The sequence below is a fragment of the Mesoplodon mirus genome (genome assembly GCF_964341445.2).
Source record: "Mesoplodon mirus genome assembly, chromosome: 6".
Classification (NCBI taxonomy): Eukaryota; Metazoa; Chordata; class Mammalia; order Artiodactyla; family Ziphiidae; genus Mesoplodon; species Mesoplodon mirus.
Window position 1 is genome coordinate 79,996,419 of NC_138982.1, and position 26,902 is coordinate 80,023,320.

Genomic DNA, 26,902 nt, shown 5'->3' on the forward strand with positions numbered 1-26,902 from the left:
ACTTTAAAAAAGTGAGGAAGTAGGTATGAATGTTGAATTTGTAAGTACATCTTATTTATTTCTACCATTTTAGATTACTAGTAAAATCTTTCAGTTTGGGGAACTTGTGTTCAGTTTTTTTTTACCCCTTTCTCTATTTTAGTTCAAATACATATGCTGTACATCGCTCCCTCACCCACCTCCCCTTTTTAAAACAATTTTAGTTTGCAAAACCATAGTTCACACTGTTGCAAATGAGGGTCTTACCTCTGTCCATATTTAATCTTGGCAACAATCGTTAGTGGTGTATGACATAACATAAGAGAGCATCTATGTACAAACATATACAATTTTATTGATATCTCTACAGACTACAAGAATTTTAAGTATAGTCACAATTGCTGAGTGCAACAGAAAAATAGTAATTTGTCATTTTCTGAAAAGATGCAAAAATTCTTAAGATGAAAGAAAGATACATCAATGATGTCATCTGTTTCTTATTTCCTAGAATAAAACATCACATAATTAAGTACTAAAAATGATAGGTTATTAGAGATTTTGATCCTGTGCACACTTGTCCATAACTACCACCTAGTTTATTTTCTTGCTTTGCAGTTGAGAAGGATGGGCCAATACCAGAGAGGAGCAGTGTGAGAGGAGAGAACTCTCCTGTTTTCTCATTGACTAGTATTGCGTTGGATAGGCGGACTCTCCCGTTTTTGAAGGTGAAATCACTCTTTCAGGGCACTGGAGGCCACATAGTCAGCTGCAGGCATTCTTCTCCCTTTAAACACATGTCCAGTAACTAAGAAAATACATCCAAACTCCTTTGCCCTGAGAGCAAAGACAACAATCAAAAAGGGAGAGTTGCTCTCCCTTCTTGCTAAGATCAAATCCAATAAAATATAGCTATGGCAGAACCAGGTACCTGGTACCCATGTCTCCTCCAAATGAAGAATGAGTAATATATTTGGACCTGATTTGATAAATGATTGTTTTGAGAATTTCTACTATCCCAACTATTGAGAATTAGTTTTCCACTTCGCGTTGCATGGTATTGAATTTCTTATGATATCTTTGGTGTCTGGTGATGTCACATGTATAAGGCAATCGAAACCTAGATGTTTGAATTGGAATAATTAGTGGCCAGTCATATAGGAGAGAATCACAAAGACAGAGATATTAAGAACTATTGGGGCACTGCCTGGTCAGAAATTTTTACAGAACATTTGTTTTGGGTTGCGACACAGAATAAATATCTGGCCACTATCTCCAATATCTTGTTTTCCTTGACCCCTCAGAAGTGGGGCTTAGACACCAGTCAGGGTAGACAAATGTGTCTTCCTTAGTAGTAGTTATCAACCTTGGCTGGACATCGGAACTATCTTGGAGGCTTTCAAAAACACTGATGTTTTGTTCCCACTCTGAAAGATTTTGGTGTAACTGGGAATTTTAGAAGCGCCTTAGGTGATGCTTATGCACAGCCAAAGTTGAGAATCACTTCCCTACATAAATGTATAAATAGACCAACTGTGCCTCGGTTCCTCATCAAAGCTTCTTATGCTTCACTCTGGCTCCCATGTCCTTCTTTACCCCAGCCCGCTTGTACCAAATTGCACTTCCTCTTCTTTCCTAAGTCAGACCTTTCCTATTTTGAATTTTGTCCTTTCAGGGCTATGTTGTCTGCACATATATACAATAAACTTCTACAGCCATGCTCCCTGGAATGGTGCAATCCAAATACATGACTTACTGGCAAGTATTTCTGGCCCCTGGAGCAGTGTGTCTGTGAAACAGTAACTGGTCACAAGTGGGGTTGGGGCTACAGAGAACATAGGTGAAGAAGCTGTGAAGGCTACCACGTTTCTCCTGATGCAAAGAGCAGGCCTCGCAGAAACGTCTGACTCCTTTTGGCATTGCCCTCTCAGAACAAAAGTGGTCAAGTTACAATGCCTTCCCGTGGAGACAGGCTATAATCACACAGATACTCCTGGGTTGTCCCAATGACCCTAAACCAATGAGAGGGCTTTTAGCTTACTCTTCCAAATCTGCTTCATTTTCCCCTTCTGCCAAACATTTTAAAACCAAGTATCTCAAAGAGCTAATCTTAATCTTCTTCAACCAACCTTAGGCATAATCTTTATTTTCCTTTTCCTTCCTCAAAGCCATGGTGATCCCTTAATGCAGATAACAGACACATGGTTCACATTTTAAAAAAGGAGTCCAACAGTAAACTTTTTCCTTTACAATCCCTTAAGATCTTTGAGTACTACAGACCTGGATTCTGATTTATTAACTGGAGAATCATTCAAATGCTACAAGAAAGATTTGAAAAATTATCTTTATGACTGAATCATCAGAAAACATCTCACTCAGTTCTGTCACCATCCTTCCAAAGTTAGTCAGATAATGATCGTGATGATGACGGGCACTAAGTCTGGGTCTCAAAGAAGTGTAGAAAGCAGAGCTGGTAGTACTGCTTTTGCAGTGGATTAAAATAAATGATAAATCAATCATCCATCCCTCCAAACTCCAAGGTTAATGGATGATTTCTTGGTAGGGATTATTGCTCGCATATTAGAACCAGGAAAAAAAAATACCTCTAGCTTCATGATGAATTATAATGCTAAAGGCCCATTTTCTCCTGGGACACTAAGAAGGGGTTATCTCTTCAGGGAGTCATAATGAGATACGGTCAACTTGTAGAGAGACTGTGGTTTGCAAGCCTTATCTTCTGATGTCACCTTAAGCAGACAAAATGTAATTTTGATGACAACTAAGGCTCAGAGTCATTTTCTCTATCATTGGTCAAGTCACTAGGAGTATTTTTCTTATGTTCCAAGATAGAGGCAAGACATTTAAATAGTAGAGAAGAGAGATGTAAAGTATTACATGGATCAACAGTACTCTTTTTCCAAAGATGATGATGATGGTAAGATGGTGGTGTGTGTGTGTGTGTGTGTGTGTATGTGTGCATGCGAAGGTCAGTGCAACAGAACAGAAATGTTCAAAGAGAAAAATCACGTCCATATTAGATTCTTGTTATTGCTATCTCTTTGAATTAGAAAAATAATTTTGATACAGTAAAACCTCATTAATTTGTATTCCACTAATCAGGAGTTTGTGGGATGAAGTTACCCTTACATTAAGAAAGGGTTTATAAAAACAATATTGAAAGATGAAAAGAACCTATTCTTTTCAAGCATTTCAGAAGCACCTTACTTCCAATTGACGTGCCAATTATAAACTTTTGATCTATTCATTAAAGCCAGTTTTAAGCACTTCTGTTAAATGCTATTTTGTCCTTTCTGGTATTTTTTCTGTATGTTTTAAAATATTCTGTAATTGTTATCTTTCAGTGATTCATGTAAGCTTTCCCCAAAATAGCATTTTATTGCATACGAACCACACATGTAATTTTGGGTATAATAATTTGTTACTGTGTACTAACGATGTTTAATTTTATATAAGACATATTACATATTAACACTCAATCTGTCTCCAAATGATGTAGAACAGTGGCTCTCAACTGGGGGTAATTTTGTCAATGTCTGGAGACATTTTTGATTGTCATTTTGGGGCAGGTGGGAGTGGGGGTCGCTACTGGCATCTAGAGGAGAGAGGCCAGGGGTGCTGCTAGACATCTGCAAAGGACAGTGCCACATAACAAAGAATTTCCTGTTAACGGTGCCATTGTTGAGAAACCCTGATATAGAACAAGTTAAGTCACATCCTATTGGGGCTTTAGAAATCGTCATTGAATTTAATGCCACTTTGGACTTTATTTCATTGTTTCTAAAATAAACCAATATTTTACTCTTTTAGTTTTTTTTAAGTATAGAAATGATAAAAGTATTTGTTCAGAAAATCAGAAAACTGGGTCCTTGAAACTGATGGTACAAATAGTGCACTGCAATTTGCCTACCAGTGTTTTCCAAATCCTGGTCTCAAGTTTCTTCAGTATTTTTACTATATAATTTTATGTATCATGTTTGTATTTCCAAGTCAGGTTCTGTTACCCTAAGGCTGTTCACAGGAGTCTGGAGAGATTCCTAGAGAGGCTTTTTTGAGAAATCAGGAGAATTCAAGGACTCTGAGAAATGCTATCCTGATATACATTTTCTGACTTTTTCCCCCATTTCTTTTCAAAGATTACTCTTCTCAAAGATTAATTTGTTCTCAAAATTACTGAGAACATTTGAAGGAAGTGCCACTTTAAACAAATTCACTAAAAATTTAAAAACTAAAAAAACAAGCAGAAATACTATTTTTGGCTACTCAAATAGCCTGGACTTCAGGAAAATGGTGAATTCTTAAGAAACACAATGTGAGTCTTATAAGACCTTGATTAATCAAAATTCAATGAGCCGAACCCATTAATTTTCTTTAAAAAGATTCTTTTTGAAAGAACAACATACATATTATAGGATGGGTCCCAGAATCTGCATACGTTCATTTCCTAAGACTTTTGACTTCCAGAATCATATTAAATCATGGTAGCAGACATCTTTATTTTGTTTGCCTCTACTAGCTCTCTGTTGAGTTATAATAGATAATCTTTTATCATGTTAAGGATATTCTTTATTCCATTTTTAAAAGAGCTTTTAATAAGGAATAGGTATTTGGTATTTGTTGACATAATCCTGTGGCTTATGTTATTTAGCCTGTTGAGTAACAAAATTTCTGTTGTCCGTAATGGTGACTAACGCCAAGATAGCAAAAATACCACCACTTTATAACAATTTTCAATAGTAAGTATTGAACCAAAAAGTAATTTCTAATGAAAGCCCTTGTTAATCAGAAATGTCAGAATCCCTTTCCTAAAACATTAACTGAGGTTTTACTGAATCAGACTAAACAGAATGACCAGTTTGGTCTGTGAGTGTCAGGCTGCAAGAGCACCTTTGAATTGAAGACCCCACTGGGATTGAACAGTAATATACTGTGTAATTGGCAGACAAGGATACAAATGGAGCATTAAAAATATATCACTTTAGAACCTGAAACCAGAGTGTGTGAAATCAGTTCTCAAAGCTAACTGCATTGTTCCTGTAAGTCTAGTTTCCCCAAACCTATTGTCAACTCCCCTGCAGAGTATAAGCCAGGCTGAAAAAATGCTTCGAGGTGACCCAACCCTGCATGGTTTGTGACTAAAAATAGCAACTTGTTCCGAAGGTGATAGAAATGGATATAATTGTGTTAGGAATAATTTACTGTACTGGCAATATTTGATTATGACCAAGAACTGTGAATAATGTAAAATATTATGGAAAGAGAAGAACGTTAATCAGACTCTTGCCATAAGAATTCAATAATGTCCTAGTATAATGAAAGTTATAGATGAAAAGGAAACTCTGGTTTTGTTTGTTTTTTCAGTTGGGTATTGCACATGTACTTGAAATGCACTGATATCTTCTAACAGAGTTTTTTAAATTGTCAGGTGTGCTCCAATTTATAAAAATAGTTTACCATAAATCTTTTTTTCTTCTGTCACAACATGCTTTTTTTTTTCTTTTCCTCTTAAGATGTTATTTTATCATGCAAAAATTTTTTTCATTAAGTGCATTAATGCTTTTTGTTTGTACAGGATTTTTTCAAATCAGGACTCCCCGTAGTTCCTAAATGTAAATCCTTAGCAAACGACATGCCAAGATGATAGCTCCATTCCACGTAGGAAGAGGCAAATTCAGCCATATCTTGGGGTGTTAACCAGGGTTCCAGCCTTTGGGTTGTACAGTGTCTCTGGTAAGTCTCCCTTATGATAACTTCAGATGGACTGTAATGGAACATTTTGTGGAAGAAACTGTCTTCTAGCAGTTGAATAGTGATGCTGGGAATAAAGTTGGTTTCCCTGAATAATGGTTTCTCAAAGCAGTCATAGCTTCTTTAGAAGTTTAGAATTGGTACCATTTCTTATCCTTATATTTCAGCATTAACTGCAAAGAAAAAATAGTCACCATAAGATGTTAAAAAATTATGTAAAAGTGCTAATCAAAGCAAGCTCATATTGAGCTAATCATGCATATCAAAATCTCAAAACTTAGAAGACTTCCTTTATTTTTTGAAATAAAGTGCATATAGAAAGATTTTTTTAAAAACCAATCAAGCTCTAAAGATTTGCCTGACAGGAAATGATTTTTAATGATTGAGACAAAAAGGGGTGTGTGGATCCCAGCCTCTACTGCCCACCTCACACCTTGTTGGGGGAGATCATGTAATCAACCTAAGTACCTTTTTAGCAGCTGATGCACAATATAGACCCAGTGTACCAGAACCAGTGGATAATTTTCTTTTAAGTCATCCTCTAAGGTAAAGAAGTATCAATATAGTATTAAAAAAACTTTTTTCTCCCCAATATGAGGGGAGTTATAATACTTATAACGAGATTCCAGTTACCTTGGCTCTCACACAGGATTACTTTCAGTGGCATCTCTGTTTAGGCCTTCTTTTGCAGGACCTAAATGTTTAAAGTTATTACTGTATGAAGATGGCTTTATTTACTTAGGCAGCTTACCTCATGTGCATGTTTGGAAAATGCTTCTGCACTGGTCATCATGCCTGCAGTTTTCTCTTCCAGCTCTCCTAGCCTCTGTCCTCTCTCATCAAGTGCGATCCGTGCACGAGTCAGCTCTCCCATCACCCCTCCGGCAGCACCTTTCATCCCTTCTATACTACCTGGTCCAGGAATGTGCTGTGCGAGGCTGCGTGATGCTTTTCCTGCTGAAGCTTCCCCAACTGGGAGTTCAAGCCATAGCAATTTAAAACATTCTGTCAGTAATTCAAGTAATTATAGTCAAGTTTATCACCAAAGTACTTACATTGAATTCTACTGTCATAATTCTCATGAAGAGACATATTTGTTCCTATCATAGATCTGTATTTGCAGATGTTAGCATTTACCCAAGAAAAATGCCCACGAAAGAGACTGAGAGAGATATTGGTACCATATGCCTTATTGTGTGTGTGTGTGTGTGTGAGTGAGGGGGTGTTCCATACAATACGGCATAATTGCATTTCTTGACATTGCTGAATTGGGATGCTCACAATTTTATTGTGACCTCATATTTAACCCATATTAGTGTCTGTTCCAATCTCAGGCCTGATCATTTATTTAAATTTCTGCCCAAGCTGGCATTCCAATCTTCTGTATTCATCTTGCTATCAGTCTTTGTAGGCCTCAGTTGTCGTTTTTCAAAAATCTCTGTGTGTGTGTGTGTGTGTATGTAAATACTAGAGAATGGGGTATATGCATGATGGGCATTAATAAACATTTGTAGGAACTTTATTACTTTATAAAAGACTAAAAATTTCCCCATCATTTACAAAGCGCAGTTTCACTTAATTTTAATGAAGTAACTTTTAAATATTGAAAAACAGCTATCTTAGTAAAAATTTAGTGAGAATTCCCAAGGATATAACATTAGGAATGGAATCTAGATCAATTTTTTAAAAAATAAGAGGCTTATTGAGATAAAATTCACATATCATAAAATTCACCCCCCCCCCTTTTTTTTTTTAAATTTTTGGCCATGCTGCACACAGCTTGCGGGATCTTGGTTCCCAGAACAGGGATCGAACTCCTGGCCCCGGCAGTGAAAGCTCCAAATCCTAACCACTGGACTGCCAAGGGATTCCCAAAACTCACCCTTTTTAAGTGTACAATTCAGTGGTTTTTAGCATATTCACAGATTTGTGCAACTATCAACCACTATCTAATTTTAGAACATTTTCATCACTCCAAAAAGAAAACTCTGTACCCATTAGCAGTCCCTTTCTAGTTCCTTCTTGCCTCAGTCCTTGGCAACTATTAATTTACTTTCTGTCTCTATGGATTTGTCTATTCAGAACATTTTGTATAAAAGGAATCATACAATATGTGGCTGTTTTTGTCTTCCTTCTTTAATTTAGCATGATGTTTTCAAGGTTCATCCATGTTGTAGTATGTATCAAACGTCATTCCCTTCTATGGCTGAATACTATTCCATTGTATGGAGGCACCTAGATCTTTTGCATAGTTAAAAATTCAAGAAAAAGGAGTTTTGATCTGTAAGACCAAATGGTGGGTGAGATATTCTGGAAAATGTATTCTTAATTTCTCTCTGAAAATGTTCCCTAGTATCTTTCTACTGCATTTTGATTATTGTTCATCAGAGTTTTGCAGGTAGATTTTTTTAAGTAATTTATTCTGTACCATTGGTAAACCTTGAATTCTGAATAAAGAATCTGTTTCCTACAAGTAAAGGCAGGCAGATTCAAAAACATTTTTTCAGATTTTGGTAACCAAATGTCTTCACCCTGCCTTGCAGGTATGATCTACCTGCAAATGACACATTTATTAGCTTACTCATTTTTTGTATGAATTGCATGTACTATGAATTGCATGTACTATTAGAACTGCATCTAATATAAAGTGACCAATTTTATTCATGTTTGGTAAACAAATAGTTTTCATGGTATAGAAGCAAAACGCTAGTCTAGAAACAGGTCTTCTTTTACTCACAGAGCTCTTCTCTGTCAAATGTTTGTCCACTTCCACCAAACAGTCCTTTGAGAAAGCCTCTGTTTTGAGCTTCTGGTGTCTCTATGGGAGTAAACAAATCTCCTAGCATGTCCTATATCAGATCAAAAGAAAATAGCATTAGACTGACTAAGAGTAAAGTAACAGATCAAAAGATAACATGGTGGCAGGTTAGAGCACGTCATGAAAAGGCAGTCTGTTCTCCATATATTTTCCTGGTGATTTTTGCTTTGCTCCCAGTTCTCTCTGGCCTTTCTTTCTCCACCTCCTTCCTTTCCCTTCCCTTCTCCAAGAACTGATCCTAAAATTTTCACTTTTCTGCCCTCTCCGTTTCTTCCTTCTACAATTAGAAAGCATGGGAAGCTAATATTCACCCTAGGATTAATTTACACTTGATCAGTGACTGCCAATCTAGACTTCTGATTCTTTTTCAATTACCATAGCATCTTTCCTGTCCTAGTTCCCTTTCTGGAACCAAGCATGGACTGCCCTATGAAATGGGAAGCCTTTGGTGGTGTGTAGAGAAAGGCTGGGTTTATTTTTATATTATGTACAAAATAATGAAATAGCTCAAGATAATTTAAATGAGTCAAAGTAGGCAGCTACTGCATGGTGAGGTAAAATTGTTCTTAATATTTGATGTGATTTAGAATGACTGGGGAGATATCTTGTTAGAAACACAGATGCACAGGCTTTATTCCACACACACTAAATCAAAATTTGTATAGATGTGTTCTGGTTATCTGTATTTTTAACTTGCTCTAACTTCTTCTAACTTTTAACTTGCCCTAAAAAGTTCTAACTTGCTTTGGTCTTTCTAAAGCAGACCAAAATTTGAGAACCATTGGTTTGGAGGAAGGAACTTCAACCCAAAGTCAGACCTTTGACCTAATATCAGTTTGTCTGTGAACTTGCAGCATGACTGTCATCATCATCCCCTTTCACCTCTACTCCCCAGACCTGTGCTCTTCCTCTGGATCCCTTCTCTTTGGAAATGGCTGCACCATCTACTTAGCTCCCCAACCCAGAAATGCAGGAATAATTATTAATTCCTTCCTTTCCTTCACTCCTACATCTAATAACCTTCCAATCTGACTCATTACACTTTATAGCCATTGAATATGCTAACTTTTCTCTCTCCTCACTGTTGGCTGCCTTATTTCAAACCACTATTATTTTTGGCCTTAATTATTTTAAAAAGCCTCCAAATTTTTCTCCCTACTTTTAGACTTAATTCCTCAAAACTAATTGCCATACTGCAACCAGAATATTAGCTTTAATAAACAAATTTGTTAAACCTTTTCAATGACTTGCTATTGCCCTGGGGATAAATGCCAGATTCCTTAAGGAGCTTACAAGGTGTTCCAAGCTCTGTTCTTGACTAACTCTCCAGCATCGCCCCTTCACTCTCTCCACTTCCCAACTCAGCACTTTGTTGGAAGTTGCCTGAACCTTGGGGCTGTCACATGCCTCTGCTCAGTCAAGAATATTATTACCTTTTCCATCTCCAGCCATCCATTCCTATGGATAACTCCTATTCATCCTTCACAACCTTCTTCTAACTACCCCTTCCCTTTTGTTCCATCAACCTAGGTGCCCCTCTCACATGTCTCCCCAGCACCGGCACAGCCATATAACAGCATTTGTGGTTGTCTGTTTACTTATCTCCCCCTCCACACTAACAGGTAGGGACTTGTATCTTGTTTATGATTGTGTTCCTAGAGCCCAGCCAAATACCAGGCATATAAAAAACTCTAAGTATTTGTTGAATAACATTTATTATTATTTATTTTTAAAGCTTATTATGTTCCAGGCACTGTGCTCAGTGCTTTATATGAATTCTTTCTTAATTCTCACAGCAGTGCTTCAAGGTAGTAGATTAAGTAAAATGGCCAAAGTTATATAAGTGAGCAAAATGCAACTTAAATAGTTCAGAGTTTATACTCTGAACCTCTATATTGTAATGAATGGGTTTTAGTTTTCTTATTTCTAAAATAAGGAGAAACCAATTAAATCCCTAAGATGCCTTTTAACATTTTGTGACCACATTTACTTATCCAAGGTTAGATAGGCTTTTATATTTATTTTGTTTCTAGGTTCTGCTTACCGCTATGATCAAAGACAAATGCCCAGTTCTAACCTATAGGATATGTATTTATTTTGTATGGCTCTTAATCACAATTAAGATTTCTTTAAAAAAAGTTCATTAACTCCCCGAATTTTATGCAAAATTTTTGTGTATACATACATATTCCCCACCCTGGAGGAAGATTTTCATAATCTTTCAGAGGATTCTCCATAGGCAAAACACACAAAACAACCATTGATATGTATGATCTCCACATTCTTCATACATCCCGTTTTTTCTTATTTTTTTCTATGTATATCTGGAACCACACTAGAACTTGGTAGCATCACAATGATGAACATATATTCAAAACATGTTCTAGGGCACGCATATTTATTGTCTGGCTCAATAATATTTTAGCTTTTAGACATCTTTCTAATATTTTCTCTTTTTATAACTGTGTCCGATGTTTATTCATAAATGTGTCTGACCTACCTGTAGATTATCACACATCTCTTGGCTGTATGTTAACCGCTGAATTTCAGTAGGAGAGACAAGGTATAATGCCTGTCCTTCATTGGTAAAACAAAACGTCCGTGCTATCCTCATGTCTGTCAGTGGCAAATAATTAACATCCAACATTGGGCGAAGACTAGGTAGGCTGAATGGAAAAAAACAAATCCACATTTCATATTCAAGTTGTTAGAAGCTTTTAATTTCTTTGTATAAAATGTGCAGATCCTTACATAAAACAGTACTTTTTATACCGCTACTTTACGGTTGTTTCTTTATCCTCTTGAATTTTCAATGGTAGTAAACTAGACTTTCACATAAAGTCATATTCACAAAAAATTATGGGCACAGTTCTTCTATCTTAATTCACACAGATATTTAGCAAATGCCCTTGAAGGATGGATTAAATGCAGTGGCCAGCAATTTCAAAATGCTTTTTGGAGCATTTCACAGGTTCCTACAGTACAGTTATAATCTTTGATTATGGCAGAAACACCACAGCTAGAAAGTGGCTGCCTGCATACTTGGTCTATTGTCTCTTTTTAAGGCAGAACTCCTGGGTCTGAGGAGGTTATACACTGATGAAGTGGGTCTAGTTCACTGTGCCTGGGAGTGGAGTGGCTTTGCTCCCCATTCCTTTACTTCCTCTATACACAGGAAGTGAAAATCACCTATGACTTAGGGCACCTGCACTGAAGACATGATTAATAAACAAACATGGCTGGGGGCTGTAACAGAATTAGTTACAAATAATAGATCAGAATTTGCACATCCAAGCTAATACCACATCTCAAGTGTCTTACTGATTGGCTCTATGCTTATCCTAATGTTGCAGTCAAATGATTCTGCTTACATATTTATAAAAATGTACTTTTGGATACTGTCACTAGAGCCAGATTTACAAACTACTAAAGAAAACCAATCTCAATGCTTTTAAAGCACATCTCTAATGCCAAAAAGAGAAAAATAAACTTGTAGTTAAATCTCAAGCTTTGGAATCATTCTACTGATTGTAGTATGCACAATGATTTTAAATTAACACAGTTCATAAAACTAGCACCTTGAAAAAAAAAGTACTTATTTCTCTTATCAAAGTAGTTTGTAATTACAACTTAAGCCCTAGAATCTTACCATATAAAATGGGACCTGAAATCTGTGCTATAGGAATAAGTTTTTCACGAGGTCCTAGCGCTGTGCTGTCCAATATGGTAGCCACTAGCCACATGTGGCTATTGAGCAGTTGATATATGGCTTGTCTGATTTGAGATATTCTGTAAGTGTAAACTATAAACTGAATTTCAAAGATTTAGTATGAAAAAAGTATATTAAAAATATATGTGATGGCGTTTGAAGTAACAAAGATCCTTAGGATATGAATCCAAAACAAACCCAGTTAAACAGACTTCCATTCATTCAGATTAATGGGTTGTGGTGGGGAAGAGGTTCCTATGGACTTTCCTGATAAGTTGTGTTGTCTATGTAGCATAATAAAAGTCAGCCAACAAAATACAACAGGTGTAATCACTTTTGGTAGGAAAAGGAAAAGAGCAAGTCAATTGCTAAGGGCTAGGAAACAAGTACTCTTTTTTTTTTTTTTTTTTTTTTTGCTGTACGCGGGCCTCTCACTGCTGTGGCCTCTCCCGTTGCGGAGCACAGGCTCCGGACACACAGGCTCCGCGGCCATGGCTCGCGGGCCCAGCCGCTCCGCGGCATGTGGGATCTTCCGGGATCGGGGCACGAACCCGTGTCCCCTGCATCGGCAGGCGGACTCTCAACCACTGCGCCACCAGGGAAGCCCCCAAGTACTCTTAAAAATAAAAAAAAAACAACAGTTTTTTTCTGTGCAAGGACATTTTTATAAGGAAACAGTGTCAGGTAACTAAAGATGGTTCCCACTAAAAATGGCTCTCTCAGCCCAGTTTGAGAACTTTATACATAGATAAGCCTCTTGCATCTCTCTCTACTCTTTTCTAGGTCTGGGTACGTTGGCACATAAGCAATCATACCTACCTAACAACTATCTGAAAACTAGGACTTGAGGAGATTGGGCTCAGTGTAGTTAAGTTCTGCGTTGGAAGTATGGAGTCCTAACCACTGGACTGCCAGGAAAGTCCCGTAGTTAAGTTCTGATAGGGTCTGGAAAGATCTGGGAATATGCTTAGCAAGGTCAGGAGCATGCCAATTTGTAGACTCCAGTTACTCAAGCCACATGTTTCCTAGCCACACCTTACACATTGCTAAAATCATGTCAAAATCACTTCCTTTTCAAATATTTTTGAGATCCTCATGAACACATAAAGAGTTTCCACTAGGACATAATATTAAAGTAGTCATTATCATGTAAAACAGCTTTTACAAAGGGCAGAGACAGATCATTTTATCTTTCCTATTGCTATGACTCCTGTTGCTTTTTTTTTTTTTTTTTTTTTTCTTTTTGCGGTATGCGGGCCTCTCACTGTTGTGGCCTCTCCCGTTGCGGAGCACAGGCTCCGGATGCGCAGGCCCAGCGGCCATGGCCCACGGGCCCAGCCGCTCCGCGGCATATGGGATCCTCCCAGACCGGGGCACGAACCCGTATCCCCTGCATCGGCAGGCGGACTCTCAACCACTGCGCCACCAGGGAGGCCCTCCTGTTGCTTTTTAAACTCTTGCTTTTCATTTCTCAAGAAATTCCCCTCATAAATGTAGATGTAGCATGTATTCACTTAAGTAGAAATTAATTTTCAGATGTACCATTTAAGAAAAGAAGACATACTATAATTTTGCAAAAACAGGGTAAGTAGTCACTATCAAGCTAAAAACTCAATTGCGAAGTAACATTTTTTGGGTGACTAAACTTGAGCTCAGCGGAGTATATACACATTTTTTTTTCCTTCTAAACTAAGGCATGTCTAGGAGCTAAGTCGTTATTTTCAAACAAGACTGGAATGGCCTTCAGAAATCTCTAAAAAGAGCTTGAGAAAGAGAAACCAGATAAAGAGAGAAAGAAATATGTAAGAGAATAAGCAGGCCATAAATGATTGTTTTTATGTTTTCAAAACTTTCTCCTTCATTAACTACTTCTTGGCTTACAAATCTACTCATGTCTCCCCTATTAAATAAAATAAAACAATAAAAACACTCTCGAACACCCAGTTTCGCCCTCAAACTACTTTCCTGTCTCTCATCTCTCTTTTTACCAAAATTTCCCCAAAGAATACTGTCTCAGGGGTTGACAAACTTTTTTTTAAAGAGCCAGATAGTAAATATTTTAGGCCTCCGGTGCAACTACTCGACTGCCCTACTGTGTACAAGCCCCTCTGGGCAGTATGTAAGCAAATGGGTGTGGTTGTGTTCCCCAAACCTTTGTTTATGGCCATTGAAAATTTGAATCTCATATACTTTTCACATATCATGAAATATTCTTCTCTGATTTTTTTCAACAATTTGAAAATGTAAAAACCATTCTTAGCTTGCAAGCTGTACAATATCAGATTGGGGGTAGGGCAGGGTAGCTATGACCTGGGGCTGTAGTCTGTCAACCCCTAATCTATGCCACTGCCTCTTCTTGCCCCCTTGAAATTTAGTCTTACCTCCACCGTGCTCCTAAGATTTGCTTTCTCAAAGATCACTAATATCTAGGTGCCAGATCTAGGATTTTTTCTTGTACACAAGCTCTTTGACCTTTCTGCTCTGACCACCTCTTGACCATCCTTTTGGTAGTCTTCTATCCTTTACTTTGATACTCTGCTGTCGTTTTCATTTCATGAAGTTCTGCTACTCTGATCCTTTTCCTAGCTCTCTGATGACTTCTCAATCTCCTTTGCTGGAGTTTCTTTTTTCTCCACTACATAAATGTAGACATATGCACCCCTCCCCGCCAATTTTTGTCCTAAGACCAGTCTATTTCTCCGCTTTTTTAATACTGTCTTCTTTGATGATTTCATTCACTGCTACAACTTTCACTAATGCATTTACATAAATGATTTCCAGAGCTGTATCTTCTTCCATCCCTATTTTTTTTAAGAGTCCAGACCTTAAATTGCTGGCTAAACTTCTGCAGGCTGGCATATAAGCACCGCACATTCCAAGCATTCATTCCCAAACTTCTCATTATCAGTCTTTCTAAATTCTGACTTTCTTATCTGCTAATGACCTCACTATTATCCAAGTTCATGATAAAACTTTTTAACCTTTAAGTTCTTTTCTAACCCTGAGATTTAAAGGCCTCCATTACCTTTCACAACCAATTGGTTTTACATTCAGCAAATTTCCCTCAATTATCCCTCACATCTGTTTCCACCTAGCTTTCAATATAGTTAGGACTTCAGTTCAAAAGCCCATCCAAGCTCTCCCTCCATGTATATTTCTTTTTTTTTTTTGCATGTATATTTCTTAACGCATAGCTAGAGCAGGTTAAAATAAAGTGATGACTTTTAGTATACTGTTCAGTGTTGATCTCACTTTTTCCTAGACTTGCAACCTCAGGCAAATTTGTTAACATATGTAAAATGGAGGATGCAAATAACACTTTAATTTCCTGTGTCCTAGAGAAGGTATAAGGATAAAATTAAATTCTGTATGGAAAATTCTTGTGTGTACTATGAAACATAGTAAAGGTAACAGTTCATTTCTTTTCCTTGTAGCTTATTCATCTTCATATATCCTGAGCCTAGCATAGCATCTGGGAGATAACATGTGCTCAATAAATGTTGAATGAATGTGTGAATGACTGGAGAATCACTCTTTCCTTAGATTCCTTGATGTCAATTAACATATTTCATTCACAATGCAAAGCATTTTTAGCAAAAACAAAAAACAAAAAACAAACTAAAACAAATAAAAACTCAAAGTCTCCTCAAAGTTTTGAGCAATAAAACATTCACAAACATAATGAAACAATGATCTCAGTTTGCTTCTTGATAACATCTTGCACATTACACATATACTTTTCATAATTGTACCTTGTTTGCACTGTTATGATTACCAGATAATTTATAAAGAAGGCAAGTACCTCATTATCATGATATGCCCATTGGCACAAAAGCATGCCAAGCAGGCACTGTTACACATGACCACCACATCTGCTTGCAGTATAAAAGATGTCTCGGTGATGTTATGAACATAGAGGCAAGTCTGAGAAGGCAGTGAGAAGACTTTGGCTTGTTTTTCTGAGCAGATTATTGTATACTGATGATCTCCTATTTCTTGGGATGGAGAGGGGCAGTTCATGACCAGCTTTCTTCTCCAAGATTTCTCATTTTCATCTATGTTGTTTGGATCCCTCCAGACTTCATATGGTGGTTGCATTAATCTGCCAGTTCGGTCCATACAGGAGAATGTTAGGACAGCTCCTTTCAATGAGAGGAATGTACCTATAAAAACAATTTCATATCACTGGCACATGAAATTCTAAAACAGCTGCTATTCATCTATGGGCGATAAATGTTTTATATTATGATAATTCATATCTATAGTGTCATAATATTGCAGTATTATATATAAATCAGTAAATTTGTGAGTTCATCAGTTGCAATAACTTGGAATCATAAAAGGTGGGGTCTAAAAGGAGTCTAAGACATCAACTTGTCTAATCCCTCATTATATTAATGAGAAAACAGAGACCCAGAAAGATGATGAGACTTGGGCCAGGTCACATAGCAAGTTAGTGGCTGAGCCTGGACTAGAACTCAGGTTTCCTAATTCCTAATCCAGTATCCTTTCATTATACTATATAGTGTTCATTAAAATACTTTTTTAAAGAGCAAATTTTAGAAAATTTATAATTTTTATTTATTGAATAACCAGCTGAAAAAAAAGTCAACTGATTCCACTTCTTTATTTTATAGACTCATTCACTGTCAAATGCTATTTTTCTTCTGAAAATGAACACTCAGAATATTTCATGAAATTTAAATATCTAGAGTTCATGCTAGCAATTTTGATTGTATTAAAAAAATTCAAACTAGCTTTGGTGTTTAGGCAGGCTTATGCATCTTTTATACAGAAAAATGGTTTACTCACCTGGAATCTCCAAGGTTGAATATCCATGCAAGATTATTACCTATGGGTGATTTTTACCAGTCCCAGAGACAAGATACTATGAGGCTTAAGAAGTAACTTGGGGTAGACTGACCTTTGGACATTTCCAGATTCTCCCCTAAGCAGCGCCCTAGCAGCCTTTTCTTTCCTTTCTCCTTTGACATCATGTAGAGAGAGTAAGAAAGTTATCCCAGGCTGATAAACCTCAGGAGTGTACATGTACCAGAGACTTAGGAAGGGTGTTATAAAAATACATTCCATTTAGAAAGTACTTTATAAAGTATTTAAAATTAAAAATAACATGTTTAGATGATGTAACATGATTTTTTTAAAAAAGCTCAGTAAGTCCAAACTATAGCCTCTACTATTTCAGAAATACACATTACAAAGGAAGCTTAAATTTAAGGACTTCTATAGTAATATATTAACAATTTGGTCTACAGTAAATAATTCACCAGACAATTAATGAGGATTTTCCTCCTAAAAGAGGTCTTACTGGCTAGAAGTGTACCTTACTCCAGCTTTCCAAGTTACCAGTCTTCCCCACTAAAATCTTAATTCATTCAATCAACAAATACTTATTGAGGGTTTACTATGTGTTCTAGGTTCTGTTTTAGGCACAAGGGAATAAAATAGTGAATAAAACAGATAAAAATCCCTACCTTCACAGAACTTACTTTCTATGATACAGACAATATATACAATAAGTATATATATGAGATTAGATAGCAATAAGTACTAAGGAAAAAATAAAGCAGAAAAGGGGATAGAAATTCTTAGAAAAGGGTGTGATTAAATTTTAAAGAGTAGAAGATGTTAAGGACTAATGTTTGTTCATTTCCCCTCCCCAAATTCATATATTAAAGCCCTCCCCCCTCCCCCAGTGTGAATGTACTGATATTTGGAGATGGGCCCTCTATGGGAATATTTAAGGTTAAAGGAGGTCATAAGGGTAGGGCCCTGATCTGATAGAACTGGTGTCCTTATAAGAAGAGACACCCAGAGACCTAGCTCTTTCTTTCTCTCTCTCCCTCTCAATCTCTCTCCCCCCCTCCCCTCCCCTCCCCTACACATAGGAAAGGTCACATGAGTACACAGTGAGAAGGCAGCTGTCTGCAACTCAGGGAGAGCGCTCTCACCAGATACCAACACTGCTGGTATGTTGATTTGAGACTTCCAGTCTCTAGAAGTGCGAGAAAATAAAATTCTGTTGTTGAAGTCACCCAGTTTGTGGTATTTTGTTAAGGCAGCCTGAGCAGATTTATACAGAAGAGGAGGCTTCTTTGCATTGTACTGTGGAATTAAGGCTCAGGAAACCACAAAATATTCTGGCTACTGTGATTATCCTTTATCTCTGATCCAAGAGTCTCATGTCTTCTATCAGCACCCATGAAACTGGCAACTTAAATTTATTAGCTTGCAAGTAAAGTAAAATCTCAAACTATTCACAGATCTTGACCTTCTAGAGCAGTTACGGGCAGACTTATAGGAGATGAGATCAGAGATAATACAGAGCTAAATCATGTAGGTTCTTGTAGGACACAGTAAAGACAGACTTTTACTTGGTATAAGATGGGAAGATTTTGAGAATAGAGTAATATAATCTAATTTCCATTTAACAGGATCACTCTTTGTGCTGGGTATATCCTAAAGGGAGTCAAGGTTGGAAGAAAGGAGAGCAGTTAAAAGGTTAGTACAATAATTCAGGTGAGAAGTGGATACAGGCTTGCTCAAACCAGGTGGTAATAGTATAAAGGGTGAGAAATGGTCAGAATCTGAATATATTACAAAGGTCAAGCCAACAGAATATGCCAATAAGTTGGAGTTAGAGTGTGAAAGAGATACAGTGGTCAAGATTGATTCTAGGGGGCTTCCTTGGTGGTGCAGTGGTTGAGAGTCCTCCTGCCAATGCAGGGGACGTGGGTTCGTGCCCCGGTCAGGGAAGATCCCACATGCCGTGGAGTGGCTGGGCCCGTGAGCCGTGGCCGCTAAGCCTGCGCGTCCGGAGCCTGTGCTCCGCAACGGGAGAGGCCACAACAGTGAGAGGCCCGTGTACCGCCAAAAAAAAAAAAAAAAAAAAAGAAAAAAGATTGATTCTAATGCTTTTGAGCTGAGAAACTGGAAGGATGGACTTGCCATTAATAGATATGGGAAAGACTGTGGGAGAAAGGAAAGGAATATTAGGAACTCAGTTTGGGATGTAAGTTTGAGATACTTATTAGACATCCAAGTGTATGTCATATACATATAACTGGATACCTATGTCAGGAATTTGGGGATAGGCCAGACTATAAATATAAATATAAATATATGACCCATTAGATTACAACAGGCATTTAAGGTAATGAGGCTGGCTGATTTCATGTAGGGCTTGAATATAAATAGAAAACAAAAGGTTCAAGGAGTCTGTCTTTGAGCATGCCGGTGTTTTAAGTCCAGTGAAATGTAGAGGAGCGAGCAAAGGGGACTGAAAAAGAATGGCTATAAAGGTGGAAGAAAACTAGGTAAATAAAGTATCCTGGAATCTAAGCAAAAAGTGCAATGTTATAAGGTAGGGAAAATGGTAAACTGCAATATGTTGCTGATGTGTCAGGTAAGATGTGACTTGAGAATTGACCATTGGATTTAGCAGTGAGGTCATATAGCGCTTTTTGTTGATTGGTGTGGGAGGAAGTTTGATTAGAATGCACTCAAGAGAGAATGGGAGAATAAAACTGGAAATAGTGAATATAACATAACTATTTCAAGGAATTTTGCACTAAAGAAAAAGAAGTGAAATGGGGCATTGTAGGAGAATAGGTTCAAGGAGGGTTTTTCTCTTTTAATGGGAGAAATAACAGCATGTTTGTATGCTGATCTAGTAAAAAGATGAATATTTATTATAATTATATAAAGGAAACAGGAAAAATTGCTGGATTCACTTTCTTGTGTAGGTGAAAGGGAGTGGAATCTAGTGTACAACTGGAGACATTCACCAAGTCAGGAGCTTACAGTTTAGTCACAACAGGAGAAAAGGTAGACTCCATGGAGATACAGACAGGTTGGTAGACATGGTGGTGGCAGCTGCTGAAGTTCTTATCTGATCATTTCAGTTTTCTCAGTGAAAGAGGACACATGGTCATTAGCTGAGATTGAAAACAGTGGAGGAGGTATGGGAGCTCTGAGGAGAGTGGAGAAAATATGTAATTATTGTTCAAGAGGGTGGACAGAAGACTACCCAGCAGCACAGGAACCCACTTGAGGTTAATGATGATTTACTTCAAAATGAGACTTTTTAGTCTGGTTATATATTCTCCAGCCATATTCAGCTACACAGATACAGAAATAAAGTAGGTAGAACTAAATTTAACCAGGATTCTGATTAACCATATTATGTATGTATGATGTTATGATTTATGATAAATATCTATTTGGTCTTTTTTTTTTTTTTGCGGTATGCGGGCCTCTCACCACTGTGGCCTCTCCCGTTGCGGAGCACAGGCTCCAGACGTGCAGGCTCAGTGGCCATGGCTCACGGGCTCAGCCGCTCCGTGGCATGTGGGATCCTCCCGGACTGGGGCACGAACCTGTGTCCCCTGCATCGGCAGGCAGACTCTCAACCACTGCGCCACCAGGGAAGCCCTCTATTTGGTCTTTATTCCTGTTTCTGGCACAGTGCTCTAAAATCCTTGGAATTTCCTGACAAGAGCAACACAGGTGTCTTTCATTTTGTTAATGAGGTGATTTGGGAGCCTCACCTAAGGATAGGGGCTTCTTGCCAGGGGAACCAACCAGGAGATTAGAGGGTTAGCACTTTCAGCCCCACCCCCCTACTTATGGGGCGAAGAAAGAAGCAGGAGATTGAGTTCAATCACCAATGGGCAATGGTTTAATTAATCACACCTGTGTAAGGAAACCTCCATTAAAAACCCAAAAGGCGGGGGTTTGGAGAGCTTCCGGGTTGAGCAGGCAGAGCTGTGGGAGAGAGCTCTTGGAGAAGGCATGGAAGCTCCACGTCCCATCCTACATTCCTTGCCCTAGGCATCTCTTCCATCGGATGTTCAGCTACATCCTTTTATAGGAAACTGCTAAGCAGTAAGTAAACAGTTTTTTTTTATTTCTGTGAGCTGCTGTAGCAAATTAATTGAACCCGAGGAGGAGGTTGTGGAAACCTCAGGTCAGAACAGGTGACTTGGGATTGGCGTCTGAAAGAGGGGGAGGGCACAGTCTCATTGGACTGAGAACTTACCCTGTGTAAGTTCTATGTAGTTCTATCTATCTCCATGTAGATAGTGTCCGAATTGAGTTAAATTGTGGAACACCCAGCTGGTGTCTCAGAGACATGCTTGTTTGTGGAGAAAACCTCCACTCATTTGGTGTCAGAAGTGTTGTGAGTGTGGTAGTCGTGTGAAAGTAAAGGAAACGCACAGGAGAAACACGGAAGGAGAAAGGACTGGCTTTTTCCCTATACAGAAGGAAAGAACATTGTTTTCTCTATCCCAGCATGCAAAATTGCATTTGTACTATTATCACCTGCGGCTTGTTTAAAAACAAATTCTCAGACACCACCCCAGACCTACTGAATTCGAAACTCGGAGAATGGTTGTAACAAACCCTCCAAGTGATTCTGATACAGACTAAAGTGATGGCTACTGGGATGGATAATCTTTAGGTGTTTTCTCACTCTAAAATTCAGTGATTTAGTGCTTTAGTTCAAATTTCCGTATCATTGATGAGAATTTGTTGTCAAGACAATCAAGATAAATTAATGTGAAATTAAATTAAAAAGAGAAGTGGGCTTTTCTTTGTTGAGAGATTTTTGATTACTGATTAAATCTTATTAGTTACAGGTCTGTTGAGCCTTTCTATTTCTTCATGATTCAGTCTTGGTCGGTTATATGTTTCTAGGAGTTTATCCATTTCTTCTAGGTTATCCTACTATATTAAGAACTATATATCTAGATCATTGGATTTTCCCAAAGAAGTACATTCTTTTAATCTCTCCATAAAAGAAGGGAGTGTGGCAAGAATTTGAATTCATGACAGTAGCATGTGACAAAAGGGTATGTGAAATTTCATTTGTTTTTTGATAGTACCTGTAGAGAATTTTGCTTTTTTAATTCAATGAATTTAAAATATCTAAAAATCTTAATAGCTTCCCATGTGTCTAGCTATTAAGGGCTTAGACAGATTCCATGCTTTATTCAGCAGTTTCAAGTGACAGTATATCTACTTTGGGGAAAACAGAATTGCTACAAACACATTCAATACAACTAGTAATAAGAATTGTAAACAATAGAGCTGCTACCTATAAGTGGAGTGTATATGTTTGTTTTCCTGTATTAAGCTGTGATTATACTTCAGTCAAATACAATCATTATGCTTGAACTATATTCTTATTGTATTAGTTTTTAAGATATAATGCATGAATTTCACAAATATGTTTGAAATATACACATCTTATATGGAAAGGCCCTAACTAAATACTTGCATAGAGTGAAATTTCTCATCAAGGTTTAGACTTAAGATTAAAAACTACATCCTTCTTATTTGATCTCCAGACAAAACCTATTAACTAGTTTCATATTATATCTGTGAGATAGCACACACATTCACTCATCTATACATTTGCATAAGTTAATTGTTCTTCATCAGAGAGCTGGATTTTAAAGGAATTAAATGCTAGCAAGTAAGTCTGACATAGGGAGTGGGCTGGGAAAAGTCTAGAGTAGAGGGTAAGTCTAGGAGATATTTCTTGTCAGCAGGCAAAGGACAACACAAGAATGCTGTAAGAAAAAGAATAAAGGCAAGAAGATCATCTCTGATATACTTTTGCATATGAAAACAAATATATCTAAGCTTAGATGATATGCAAACAAATATATCTAAGTTTAGATAATATGTAAACAAATATATCTAAGCTTAGACAATATGTAATAAAAAACTGAATTAAGTTAAAATCATATCCTTAGTATACAAAAAGGAAAATCTAGAGAAAATGAGGTAAGTCCATCTACACAAATCTTTATCTCTTACATTTTTAATTTTTCTTTATCAGCCCTTCTTTAAGTGAGGCACGTGTTCATGGGTTTTAAGTTTGTGAAACTAAAAGATTTTAACCACAATCAAGTTAAACTCCTTTCTCTTTCCACTGTAATTTTCTTCCAGTTAAGTGACACTGTAGTGAATAGGCATTTCAGGAATCTGGACAAGAGGAAATTAAGATGCGGGTACATCTAGAATTTAGTAGACTTATGTACGTGATTCACGATCACTACCATGTCTCGGTTATTGAAAGCCTTCTAGGTATAGGAATGGCTCCTAGGAAAACTCCCATCACCCTGATGCAACTCAGCATTAATCTGACATGGAAGTGCAGGGCTGAAGATCATATTACAAGTTATATATTATGTCAATATTAGAAATATATAGATAATGTAGAAGAAACAAGATTTGAAATTTGAAATGTCTGGATCCAAGAGCTAGTCTGTAGAAAATTCTTCCAAATCTTACAGCTCCCAACAAACTTGATACAGGTATTCCAAAATTTTGGCAACAAACATAAAAGTTCATATGATATCCACCAATGATAGATGATTGACAGGTAGCAAAGAGAAAAGGGAAGTGAGGAAATAAGACTGGTTGGACCAGAGAGCTGGTGCTGGGAAGTAGCAGGAAATCAGATTAGAAAGGTAGAACAAAGCTGAGCTTACAGAGATCACTGATTTCCAAGATTTTCAAGAAATTGCTTCTATGGGTAAGTGAAAGGTATCAGAGAATATGGTGTATAGAAATTAGGTGATGAAGACAATATTGTAATAAGACCAGTACAGAGGCAGTAAGTAAAAGGGATCAGAAAAGAAATGGAAGTGATGGAAGTCATCTAGGTAGTATCATGGCACTATTAACAGAAATGGGGAGAAGAGCAAGAAGAAATAGTTCGGGGGTAAAGAGAATGAATTTATTATGGAAAATCTTTCGTTTAATCATGAGTTTAAATCTCTAGTTTGATCATGAGGCATGAAAATAATTTTTTTTTACAAAGCAGTGATAGGCACTTCATGTGACAGGATTGGTAATTACAGAATAATTTGTAGCTGGTAGCACAAAGCGTTACGTAGAAATGAAATAAAATTTGAAGTGAGTCTGAAAAAATTAGAGGGGTAGGAAACTTTTGGAGGTTATAAATAAGTTTATGGCATAGATTTTGGTCATGGTTTCATTGATGTTTACTTGTCTCCAAACTCATCAAGGTGTTTATGTTAAATATGTACAGCTTTTTGTATGTCAATCATACTTCAATAAAGTGGCTTTAAAATTAGAATCTCAGCAAATTTCTCAAAGAATTACTGTTGGAGAGTAAAATTTCTAGGGGCAGAAGTGTGGAGGGGGAGATGAGACAGAGAAGGGGGAATGTTTGCTGGTGGCAGAATTTTCATTTATCTTCCTCTGTATTTGGATTTTTTTACAATTAGAAAATTTAAGCACCAGCGTTTGAGATAAAAAAGCATACCACGTCACAATTTTTTTTTTGTACAAACAAAAAACCCACAGATCTAGGAAGTCTTTTCCAGCTCCTTAACATGGTTTTAAGGCCCTCTAATCTTCCCCTGCCTGCTTTTCCAGCCTCAACTAGCACCATTCTATCTCTAGGCTTTGGCTGTGCCATGCTTTCTTTACCTCTAGGTTTTCACTCATGCTGCTTTAAATTACTCTTAAACATCAGTACTGTGCACAGCTCCCTTCCAAACCGGTCCCATTTCAGATGGCTGCTGTGTTAGAGAGGTCTTCCCCAACACCCCCCTCCCCATGCTGCGCAGTATTCTTTACTTTCCTGATTGTAATTTTCTGTTTACTTTTGTTCTTCGCTACAGATAATCTGGGAATAAAGATCATTCTGTGTCCTGATCACCACTGTATCCCCAGTGACTAATTAATTAGTATGAGCTTGGGAAACGTATGTTGAATGAATGGATGAATAAATTTCAAAATAGATTGTATTCAACTATGAGGAAATTGCTAGACTCAGATAAATTTTGCTAGGCCAACTGATAAAAGGTAATTTAACAACGTTTTGATGGGAAAAATGCCTTCAGAGCCTGAGAACATGTCACCCACTTTAGCACTGGCAACAGAAGAGGGAAATGCCTCCGATTCCAAACCTTTAAAAATGGTTCCCATAATCTAGAGCAGTACGGATAGGGCAGGGACTAGTGGAACAGTGGAGACTAGAGGAGCGTAGATACTGGAAAGAAGGTGAAGAAGGAGTCAGGAAGTGAGATGTGAGGAAGAGGGGACAAGTTTTCTACTTTAAATTTGAATTGGCTTTCTGTCATCTCTATATTTTTTCTTTTTCTTTCTTTTTTTTAATTCTGTCAGACTATTCCACTTGCAACCCTTTCTTGTTGTAGTATGTATGTATTGATTGATTGACTGCTGCGTTGGGTCTTAGTTGTGGCACCCGGGATCTTGTTGCAGTGCGTGGGCATGCTGGCTTCTCTCTCTAGTTGTGGTGCACAGGCTCCAGAGCACGTGGGCTCTATAGTTGTGGCACTCGGGCTCTCTAGTTGTGGCACATGGGCTCAGCAGTTGTGGCACGCAGGCTTAGTTGCCTGCAGCACGTGGGATCTTAGTTCCCTGACCAGGGATTGAACCAGTGTCTCCTGCATTGCAAGATGGATTCTTAACCACTGGACCACCAGGGAAGTCCCTCTGTATTTTCTTATGAAACTCCACCTTCCTTTTTTCTTTTTATTGTCATAAATTATGGCTTCCAATTAGGCTATTTCTCTTTCAGTGGTTAATTATAAAACAGATCTGAACCTAGACTCATAGTTTCCTCCCTTATAGGTACTGCTTAATAGACTTAATTTTTTTAGAACAATCTTAGGTTTACAGAAAATTGAGCAGATAGTACAGAGAGTTCCCATATGCCCCCTTTGTCCTTTCCTGTTATTAACATCTTGTATTAGTGTGGTACATTCGTTACAACTGATGAAGTGATACTGATATATTAACTAACATCTTGAAAGAATGGAATACTGACATAGAAACTTGGAGAAGATAGCTTCTCATTATCTCTCTTTAAATGGATAAGGAAAGTACGCAAATATTTATGAACCAGATGCCAGAATATTAAGTTAAATCTATACTTATTTTGTATTCTGCCATCATTTTAAGTCTAAGTCTATTTGCTAAGAATGTTGAAGAACTTTCTTACAGTACTGAGAGATCCATTAAATTAGTTCCAGACACTTGTTTATTTCTATGCTTGTGGCATAGAAAACCTCATTCGTTAGAAAATCTCTTACTAGAAAACGGTCTTTCACTTACAGTTGTAAACTTGTGTATACAGGAGTTTGATTTTTACCTTTAAATTTGTGAAGAATACATGGCACATATTAGGTATCCAATCTGTATAAAAATTTATTGAGCTAAATAATGGATTGAATTAATACTTAAAAATTCATTTTGACCATACTGATCTGGCTCTCTCTCAACCAGTATAAGAGAATTATACATATTTCCTTAATATTAGAACTATAATAAAAGATATTTTCTTATTGTGAAATTGTTTACAATTAAAATATAGTGATCCTAACAGATTAACTTTTAAAATACAGTGCATGTTATGGGCTGCATTTTGTCTCCCAGCCATGCCAAATTCATATGTTGAAGGCCTAAACTCCATCGCCTCAGAATGTGACCATATTTGAGACAGAGCCTTTAAAGAGGTGATTAAGTTAAAATGAGGCTGATAGGGTGGGCCCTCATCCAAACTGTCGAATGCCTTTCTAAGAAGAGATTAGGAAACATGGGGAGAC

At 37.4% G+C, this 26,902-nt stretch overlaps 1 protein-coding gene across 6 annotated transcripts in view; it reads right to left on the minus strand.

Moving 5' to 3' along the window:
- Window positions 1-349: 349 nt before the first annotated feature.
- Window positions 350-26,902, minus strand: part of STXBP5L (syntaxin binding protein 5L) — a 416,226-nt gene continuing 389,673 nt past the window's right edge. For all 6 annotated transcript variants that reach the window (XM_082624250.1, XM_082624249.1, XM_082624248.1 and 3 more), the window contains 5 exons: window positions 16,072-16,432; window positions 11,061-11,226; window positions 8,480-8,591; window positions 6,494-6,714; window positions 350-5,915 (listed from right to left, as the gene is read on the minus strand). In XM_082624250.1, coding sequence (XP_082480376.1) covers window positions 5,874-5,915; window positions 6,494-6,714; window positions 8,480-8,591; window positions 11,061-11,226; window positions 16,072-16,432 — 902 coding nt within the window. In that variant the 3' untranslated portion in view covers window positions 350-5,873. The remainder of the gene's footprint in view (window positions 5,916-6,493; window positions 6,715-8,479; window positions 8,592-11,060; window positions 11,227-16,071; window positions 16,433-26,902) is intronic.